Raw genomic sequence first — 10545 nt, 5'->3', positions numbered from 1 at the left:
CATCATGGCGGCGGCAGCATTATATAGTTCCTCGGACTATGCCACTGTCAATGTAAGTTGGTTGGTTAAAACAAATTATTGACCTAAAGTTCAGGCGCGTTTTACAGGTTGCTGAATCCAAACATTTGCATGTGCGTAACGCATTTCCCGTCATTAGCCACGTGGCGGCATTAAAGTATCATAAAATCGGCCTCGCCCGCTAGCTTTGTCCTGCTGATTCGTCCTGGCCAGCCTGAACAGACTTCTTAACATGTGAATATTGTACAAATGATAGCGCATAAACTTTATGAGTTAGAAGGCGAGTGTCAGATCAAACATGCTAGGCGAGAACAAGAGCGTTCGCTGCTGTATATCATCAAACTGGGCCATTTTGGAGTGGAAAATCTGCTTTGTCCTGAGCTTGACCAAAAGGATATCAGGGGAGTGCCAAAAGTTTTTTAAAAAATTGACGCAAGACGGAAACTTTTTAATTGTCTTTGATGGATCCAATGATCGGATATTTACGGAAATCAGGTTGTGGAAGGTAAATTCTTCAATATGGCTTAATTGCGACGTTATAATATCGAATTGTTTTGAACATCGTGAGCTCGTCGCATTTAGAACTGATTTCCTGAAAGTGTAGTGGTTTGGCTACCCAATAAGTCAGGGCGCGTAAATTCTTCAATATGGTTTAATTGCAACGATATAATATCGAATTCTTTTGAACATCGTGAGCTCGTCGCATTTAGAACTGAACTGATGAAAGTGTAGTGGTTTGGCTACCCAATAAGTTAGTTTACCAGGAGTGTTTGGCAAAGAAATAAAAATGATTACGCTGGGTTGGGTATACAAAAATAGATAGATCAGATGGAACAGACGCACTAACAATTGTTCCCTTTAAAATAGTTCGCCGTTGGCCCGGGTCAGCGAATAAACAATAATCCAATTATGTTTGTCCAGAGGTCTTTTTCTGAACAGTTCTCACATATAATAGATTCCGAAGATGTCTGAAATGTTTTGGTACCAGAGTTAGTACGTGAGACTCGCGAATGACCGCTGCAATCGCGAGCGAAATCAGAAGATAGAGTCGAAGCACGTGACCACGCTTGTATTGTGAGGAATTGTACCAGTGCGTGTTTTTGTAGTTTTTCGTATTCAAACAAAAAACGATTATGCAATTGATGAAATACGTGCTGTTATAACGGAAGTAAAATAAAGGTACGGAACGCTACACTACCCCCCCACCAGAGCGTTGACCATGAAAGGGGAAAACGCTCGAATAAATAAAGTAACGAATCACAAGTTGCTCACTTCAAGTTTCGTAATCAGCTAAGTGCTGAGGGAAACGGACGCGACGTCCGGAATGACTAGTGGAAGGAGTGAGGTTGGAGGGATATCTTGGGTGGGTGTGGATGCTGTTGGGGTAGCGGGATTGCTGGATGTGGTCGTGGCTGCTTCGATGTAGGCAGGTTTTAGACGATCAATGGAGACGGTATCATGCTTTCCGCTTCGCTCTAAAACACAGTATTTGGAGTGACGTTCGATAACCTTGAAGGGGCCATCATAACAGGGTTGGAGGGGTTTCCTCGTTACGTCATGTCGGACAAATACAAATGGTGTGGAAGAGAGTTCGGTTGAGATGTGCTCCGTTCGCGTTAATCGTCTGGTCGGTGTCGCACGAAGTTCGGACATGTGTTGTTTCAGACGGGAGACGAATGTAACGGGTGATTCGGGCTGTGCGCCAGAAGGGGAAACTAGTTCACCGGGTAGACGTAGAGTTGTACCGTATACTAGTTCGGCTGGGGAACAGTGAAGATCCTCCTTAATAGTGGAGCGAATAGCAAGCAAAATGAGGGGTAAAGAAGAGGACCATGAAGATGGGTTCATTTGGGCAGTCAATGCAGCTTTGAGGTAGCGATGGAAACGCTCAACCAGACCGTTGGAACAGGGATGATACGCGGTAGTCGATATGTGATGGAAACCGAATAGTGTAGAAAACTCACGGAAGAGATTACACTGAAATTGTGAGCCGCGATCCGTAGTAACGGTGGAAGGTATACCAAAATTACTAACCCAGTGTTGCAAAAATGAAAAAGCAACTGTTTCAGCTGAAGTATCCGAAATGGGTACAGCTACTGGCCAACGGGTAAAACGATCAATCATGGTAAGGATATGAGTGAAACCGTTTGATGGGGAAAGAGGACCAACAATATCGAGATGGACGTGTGTGAACCGAGCATCAGGAACGGCAAATGAACCAATAGGTGAGTTCGTATGCCGAGTTACTTTAGTGCGTTGACAGGCGATGCACTGTTTGGCCCAGGATGTCAGGTCCTTATTCATGAAGGGCCATACAAAACGTGCACTAATCAACTTCCTGGTTGCTCGGATTCCTGGATGAGAAAATCCATGGAAGTGGTCGAAAACAACGCGTCGGAAAGCTTCGGGGACGATTGGGCGAGCTGATCCGGTAGACATATCACAAAAAATGGCTCCGGATTGGAGGGGTAACGGAGTTGAAGAGACTTGAAATGAAGGGAACGATAGAATAGGCAAAAAATTAGGATCAGTGTTTTGAAGGTTCGCCAGCTTGGCTAGGTCCAACTGCGTGGAAGGGTGAAGAGCGTTTATGTCAGGACGGGATAAGGCGTCTGCGACGACATTGTCCGAACCTGGAGTGTACCGAATGTCGGTAGTGAACTGTGAAATATAATCCAGATGGCGTATCTCGCGTGGTGAATATCGATCAGGCTTGGCGTTGAAGGCGTATGTGAGTGGCTTATGGTCGGTTTGAATGGTAAACGATCTACCCTCTAACAAGTGCCGGAAATGGCGAATAGCAAGGTAAATTGCGAGTAATTCACGACCAAAAGTACTGTAACGCGTTTGGGCAGCCTGCATCTTCTGCGAGAAAAACGCTAGTGGTTGAGGTGTGTTGTTAACAACTTGATGAAGCACTGCACCGACGGCAGCATTCGAAGCATCAGTTGTCAAAATCAGCTTTGTGCTCTCGTGAGTATCGAGGAAAGATAACTTTGTGGCCTGAGCAATGGCGTGCTTGGCTCTTTCGAAAGCAGCAGTGGCGGCGGGGTGCAAAGTAACAGATTTCTCTTTGGAGCCAAGTAAATCGGTCAGTGGCTTCAAAATATCTGCACAGTGAGGGATGAATCGCCGGTAGTAGTTGATGATACCAATGAAACGACGAAGTTGAGTGATAGTTGTGGGCATGGGAAATGACTCTAAGGCCAAAATGCGATCGGGTAATGGTGAAATACCTGTGGCGTCAATGTGGTGGCCAAGAAAATCCAGGCTAGTAACACCGAATAAGCATTTGTCAATGTTCAAACGTATGTTGTAAGTGGAAAAACGTTCAAACACTGCTCTGAGATGAGCTGTATGTTCAGCTGGGGAGGTGCTAGCGACTAAAACATCGTCAAGGTAGGCGTACACAAACGGTAAGCCACGTAAAACCTCGTCCATGAAACGTTGAAACGTTTGGGCTGCATTTCGAAGACCAAAGGGCATACGCGTGAATTCGAAAAGGCCAAACGGTGTTGTGATGGCTGTTTTGGGAATGTCATCCGGAGCTACGGGTATGTGGTAGTATGCTCTTACGAGATCGAGTTTGGAGAAAATGTTTGTATGGCATAGGGTACTTGCAAAATCGTGGATATGTGGGATGGGATACCTGTCTGGGATAGTAGCGTTGTTGAGAGAACGGTAATCTCCACAGGGTCTCCAATCACCTTTAGATTTCTTAGGTACCATATGTAGGGGTGATGACCAATGACTCGATGAAGGGCGGATGATGCCGAGTTCGAGCATGTGTTCGAACTCGTGTTTTGCGATTTGTAGCTTATCCGGATGGAGTCGGCGGGGGTTGACATGGACAGGTGGACCTCTCGTCTGAATGTGGTGAACGACGGAATGAGTGACCGGTTGGGTGTACGGACATGGGTGAGTAAGGGTTGGAAAATCCCTAAGTATGTCAGCAAAATTTGAATCCGGTAAGATAGCTCGGATACATGTGGATGAATTTGGGGCACTAATTCCGTTGACTGAGAGGGAAGTAAGTGTGTCTAAGAGACGTTGTTTAGAGGAGTGTTGGAACGCGGCTTGAAGGAACAAGGTGGTTGACACTTGCGTGCTTTTGGGCCATAAGATTGGTGATACCAGCAGCAAGAGGGACGGGCACAAGATAACAATCTGGATCGTGAACCTGGTCGATGCCTGTTGATCTCTAACCGTTGCAGGCGATCCGTCAGAGCATCAAACTTGGCTTGTAAGTGCGATACAGAAGCAAGAAGCGGGTCGGAATCTGTAGTGGGTGCAGGGCGGGAGACGGAGTTTACGGGGATATTGGGATATGTTTCGTGTATCTTATCCGCCATATGTGCTAGCTGCTCCAATCTGTGGTCATCAACGAAAGCGCTGATGACGTGGGACATGCAGGGTGGGAGTTTGTCGGGCCATAGTTGGGCCATAATTTTCACCGCTAGCTTACGACCGCAGAGGAGGCTGCGCATGTGGCGAAGCAGTTGTGATGGCGATCTCTCCCCAAGTTCGACAGTGGTGAATAGATCCCGTAGCATTTTGTTCTCTGATTTCCCTGTCCGACTTATGACGGCCGCTCGAAAGGCGTCATACGGATTTTCATTAGGATTATCTTCCAACAGATCTTCAATTTCTGTTGCTACATCACAAGGAAGATGCTGGACAACATGGGAAAACCGGGTGACTTGGGAAGTGATGCGTCGGGTAGCAAAAACTGCCTCCACCTGGTGAAACCATACCCTGGGGTTGCGTGGATTGTATTCTGGCAAACGTATGCAAATTGCATTCTCGAATGAATCCGCTGAATCAAAATGTGCTTCCATAATTACCGAGCAAAAGAAAAAAATTACGACGAATTGAAAGAAAAAGTTTCAAAAAATATCTAGAAATACTCGGGCTCAGCAAATTTGTAGTGGTCTGGCTACCCAATAAGTTAGTTTACCAGGAGTGTTTGGCAAAGAAATAAAAATGATTACGCTGGGTTGGGTATACAAAAATAGATAGATCAGATGGAACAGACGCACTAACAATTGTTCCCTTTAAAATAGTTCGCCGTTGGCCCGGGTCAGCGAATAAACAATAATCCAATTATGTTGGTCCAGAGGTCTTTTTCTGAACAGTTCCCACATATAATAGATTCCGAAGATGTCTGAAATGTTTTGGTACCAGAGTTAGTACGTGAGACTCGCGAATGACCGCTGCAATCGCGAGCGAAATCAGAAGATAGAGTCGAAGCACGTGACCACGCTTGTATTGTGAGGAATTGTACCAGTGCGTGTTTTTGTAGTTTTTCGTATTCAAACAAAAAACGATTATGCAATTGATGAAATACGTAGTGTTATAATGGAAGTAAAATAAAGGTACAAAACGCCACAAAAGAGATGGCAAAATATCAGTGAATTCAATTTCTTATCCTTTCTTTGTAGTTGACGCGATATTTTTCCGCATGTCTCGGCAAATTTAGTCAACGATACTTTTTTCATTTGTTTCCGCCGATGTGGTTGATGAAAGAATTACTCCCCGGCCATCATAAGCTCACTTTGTTTGCTGAGGTTGGGTCGTATTAAAGCTATTAAACTTGAGATGTGCATACTCAGTACGTTGCTCACCTTCTTGGAAAATAATTCACGTGGTCGTTTTTTGAAACTAGGGTCTGTTTGTACACTCGTAAGTTACGAAAATTCCCACATACATTTAGTCTGGTGGATGACGTCGACAGCATTCTTAAACAACTTCAAGGGGCAACCGGGATACTTGTTCGCCCCTCCGAGCCAGGAATATTTCACAACTTGTTACGGCAGCAAAAATTGATAATCTACGCCATTTGGCATTCGAAATAGAACGCATTTCTGAGCTGTATCATACTGGTGTTGACCTATTTCGCCAGATGTGTCTTCAGCACCTGGTTGTTTGATTCCGCCCACACGCGGTGGGCTCACACGCGGCCCGGATGCCGACAACGTTGTTTGGACATTTGGCCAATGTTGCTGTCAGTGACGGGGGCGAATCTGATCCGCTAGCCATCCCCATATACAAACCGACTGAACGTTCAACGGCTACGTCCAAAACCCAGGACGTACTAAATAAGGGAATTTCACGTCCTTGTCAGAAACTAGACAAGCTTCCACTGCGGGTACGGTCTCCTACGGAGCAATGGCCACTTAAATGACAAAATAACTCTTTTCGGGAGCTACCCTTCTCAGAGTCAGCAATACGGCCTACAAACACGACGGCCGGTCTATTCGCTCCTCATCTGCCAATATGTACAGCCAGCAACTGCGGACTACATAGCTCAACCACGGCAACATTTTGCTCATTACCACGACTGGAAAGTTTGTGAAGAGGTGAACGCTCGGATATTTGTTGATAAGTGGTTGAAGGATGTTTGTTCTGATGCAATGAACATGCTGCTTTATCAACTCTCTAAGCGGAAAATTGAAATTATTTTGCTATGTTGCCGTCGATCCTTAGGTGCGCACCCATAATTTCGCCGAAAACAATGTTGGAAAGCGGAGACTGTTGCATACAAATTTTGCGATCAAAGATTTATTTAAAAAGCCAAAATCTTTCCGGACAGTTACAATTTTGTCTCAAAGTATCCAAGGTTCATTAGGAGCCTGGAAAGTATGTTTTAATGAGTACGACCAGACGCGACATACCTGTATATATTGAAGAGGACTTTACGGAGAATTTAGTTTTTCCAAACCTTTTCTACCCCAACCCAGCTGAAAATAGTTTGAGGGTGTACATGAACGGTGATTATTCTTTCTGCACCTGTAAACTAAAAATACCAGTCATTCGTGAAATTTGGACGCAAAATGTTTTCTATGGCTCTAGTGGGCGTCTCGCCATATGGAGCCAAGGACGAAAAACTCGCAAGTTCGGCAGCGTACGCCGTATCCGATGCACGGTGAGTTTCTACCTTTTTTGACCGAATAACCCTGCGATGATGGACATCTGGGGCATGACATCCCAATTAGCCGTTTCTTAATGGGCCCCTCGTCAGACGATATCAAAATTGCGATGAATTAAAAAAGTGCACTGCTCTGACGCAGCATAGGATTCCGTCAGCATAGGTGCAGCAATACGCGGCGCGTTAATTTTTGAAAGCGCTGGCACACAAGGTCACCACAACTACCGGGTTTGCTGCCAACATCAATTGTTATACACGTAGTCATTAACGTTTGTCTACCTTAGGTGGTATGTCGTCGGCCTTTTATTTTTGCGGTATATGAGGGCTATCCTTTTGCTCACGCACCTTTGTCGGCACACAAAAGGTGGCTGTCTTTTGACGTCTCACTAAAACCATGAACCTTGGAGCCATATGCTGCACGTATAGTCTTGGTACATCATTTGGAGCAATTGAAGTCTGTTATACAGTTACAGACATTCAGCCACTGGCCCGGAAAGCCGACCCACAGTGTTTGGGGACAGCATTCTTCGAACTAGGTGGCGGTCTGCACCAATGGACGTATCAGGACGGTCAAATTTCTGAAAACAACTTTAGAACGCCCGAAACCCACTGCTCCACCAAAAACTCAACAGGAACGCCGGCAAGCATCCAGGCCAGTCAATCCTACAATCAATTCAGCAATACCTGATGAGTGCTCTTGTGGGCCGAAGAAGCGCGTCCGAATGTGATCAGCGTTCAGGCTTTTTCACAGAGGCACGATCGATCTTGATGGGTGTTCATTAACGCCTATCAAACAGTCTGGATCAATGTCGGAAAGTCCCCTTTAAGTAGCGTGGGGCCGTTGTAACTTTTGCTCTCGCACTCGCACGTACTCACTCGCTTGTTCGGAATACAGCTATTGTGTTCCCTACTGTGACTCTTTTTTCTCCGGCATTAGGCTCTGGAGCGGGTCAGCAGCAGATACCACAGATTGACGAATCAGCAGATATGACAGGACGATGTGCCACGTGGTTGCTGGCCGCCTGCCGACTGGCCCTGCTGATCGATGGTATAGGTCGGACTGGTTAGCTCTCCACGGCTATCGCTGTGATAACAAGCCTTGCCCGCTGTGTGGAGACCTGCGGATTAGCCTACCAGGTAGTGAGCATGGAGCGCTAAAATCACTTCCTTTTTCCGCCGACCCCCTGCCAGGTGGTGTGCCCCCGTTGTAGGCCATCGGATTAGGCAACCATTCATAGTTAAAGCCTCATAACCAGTGGGACATAGCTACGGACTCAACACTCACGGTAAGCAGATAAAGCAAGCAAAAATGTGATTATGACGATGAAGGATTACCATGGAGTGTATTTGACGGCAATTTCGCTGTTTGTTTCGAAGAATTCCAACCCACTGGAATTATGTTACCTACTGGGAAAGATTACTAAACGGAGTGGTTGGAAATCGAACACCAACTTCTGGAGAAAGATGCAATTCCTCGTGAATATTCCCTCATGTCTGAGAGGGGCAACCATTCATAAGAGGAATCGTGGCATTCACATTACACAGGGTATTACGTCATCTTCCAAAATTCTACTCGGCACAGCGTGCGTAATGCGCCAAGTTTTCATTAATCATTTCACGCTTGATGTGTATAACGAACCAAAAAGTTATTCAAAATCCATCTGGATGGAATTTGCATTAGCCATCAGGTGAAGAATATCTCTGATTTCAAAGTCACTGCAGACCGTTAAACTTTACAACATTTGGGGTTTGCGCCCTATTGTAAGCCGGTAGTCACATACGGATCAGCGGTGTTTAGTGATTCCGAACTTTCTCCCACTTGAGAATACGGATGGGCAAATATTGCTGAAACACACGTTCATACGTGTAACACACTCCACTTAACAACCTCATAGTTTCGGCGAAATCAATCCCGGTTTTCTTCCAGCAAGCCACAGTTTTGTAACTACAGGTCTTTCTTTGCTCGGTCACTTCGGGAAATCCAGCCAGGAGGTGTTAGTGTTTTGAAGTAATAGAAAGGCGTGTGCTTTCTTGAACGTTTCGCTTGCATCGTCGGAGACATTATTTCGAGTGCGCCTCACCCTTGGGGTCTGCGTCTCATTGCTGCAGGTAACCACCTGGATCGAGTACGAAGCATAGCACACGGCGAATCCAGTGAGATTCAGGTCCAAATCGTGACGTCTTATCACCATATTAAAGATAGGTTGTAAGTTGTACACGATGGCAGCGTACTTCGATAATTGCTTCTCATCATCTGCCTTGCCACCAGATGTTTTCCAGGTTTTTTTACGAATGCCCGTCGGCACATGGGCGAGTAACATCGATTGACGCAGGTCACAGCCTCTTACCTCAGTAATAATGAGTGCCTTATTTGGAAAATAAAAAATGTTTGACCAGTAACGTCGTGCGAAATCAGTGCCGTTTTCCCTACTCAAAAGGTCCTTTATCATAATTGGGTTGTTTGAACGACGCGGAATCTGTTCTTGGTTTGCTACGACCCAGACAAAATACCCTTCAGACGGACGGCGACCATCTGCTGGATCAGCTATTTTACTTTATCCTGGTGATTAGCGAGCAGTTGGAGTGCCGATGCCACCTATGGGACAGACCGCTTTCCGTGACCCACATATTAACGTAGCAACACAATCCTAGACAGAAGCCGCACACATTCCCAGTGACGGGCGGTGGGACATGGAAGGTGAACGTGTTCAACACCGCGGGCTTTATTTGGCCTGTTTCGAGAAGGATAAACATTTTAAGCTTTCAGCCATCAATATTCTTGCTGACTAGGCGAGCGCAACCAGTCTGGCCCTTGTGTTTTACGTTCAGTTGGGTAGTTTTGTATAAAAAACGCCATAGGGTAACGCACAGACGCAGGTACTTTGCTGACCTTGAATCTTACACAAAATTATGGGTCAGTAGGAGGTACCGAGCGAAACTCACGTCTAACGTCCACGTGCATGGCTGTCGTCACCATTGTCTTGGTTGGAGTTCCACCGACCCAAGATCACCTCACCAATCGGACATGATGCACACGTTCCTCTCCCTCGGCCTCTGAAGTGATCGCAAACATGAAGTAAAAAGGCCATACCATTCTTTGAATACAGCCAGCCACGACTGGCGTTTGTTGGTTTTTATTGCCATGCATCACCCACTGCTTGCAGGGGGAGAAGTGACTCAGTTAACGGTGAACCATATTCATAAATTTTCGTTCACGTGGTAGCTGCATCATATACTCCAGAACTAAAGTGGAAGTCTTCACTATTGATGATCCACTACTGGCGGACACTCCAGTCTCTCTTTGGCCTTCTGCCTGTCGGGCCAATCCGCCGTTCATCCTCGGAGGCATGTACATGCCCCTAGGGTAACGCACAGACGCAGGTACTTTGCTGACCTTGAATCTTACACAAAATTATGGGTCAGTAGGAGGTACCGAGCGAAACAAACTCACGTCGTCCACGTGCATGGCTGTCGTCACCATTGTCTTGGTTGGAGTTCCACCGACCCAAGATCACCTCACCAATCGGACATGATGCACACGTTCCTCTCCCTCAGCCCCTGAAGTGATCGCAAACATGAAGTAGAAAGGCCATACCATT

The 10545-nt window shown here is 46.1% G+C and overlaps 1 protein-coding gene across 1 annotated transcript; it reads right to left on the bottom strand.

The window, feature by feature from the left end:
* Positions 1-8913: 8913 nt before the first annotated feature.
* On the bottom strand, positions 8914-9267 carry T265_01292 (hypothetical protein; the record flags this gene model as incomplete). Its single annotated transcript, XM_009165298.1, has 1 exon — positions 8914-9267. One exon carries the CDS (start codon positions 9265-9267, stop codon positions 8914-8916), a length of 354 nt encoding a protein of 117 aa, XP_009163562.1.
* Positions 9268-10545: the final 1278 nt, after the last annotated feature.

The sequence above is a fragment of the Opisthorchis viverrini genome (assembly GCF_000715545.1).
Source record: "Opisthorchis viverrini unplaced genomic scaffold opera_v5_14, whole genome shotgun sequence".
NCBI lineage: Eukaryota > Metazoa > Platyhelminthes > Trematoda > Opisthorchiida > Opisthorchiidae > Opisthorchis > Opisthorchis viverrini.
This window is presented reverse-complemented; position numbering and strand designations above follow the sequence as displayed.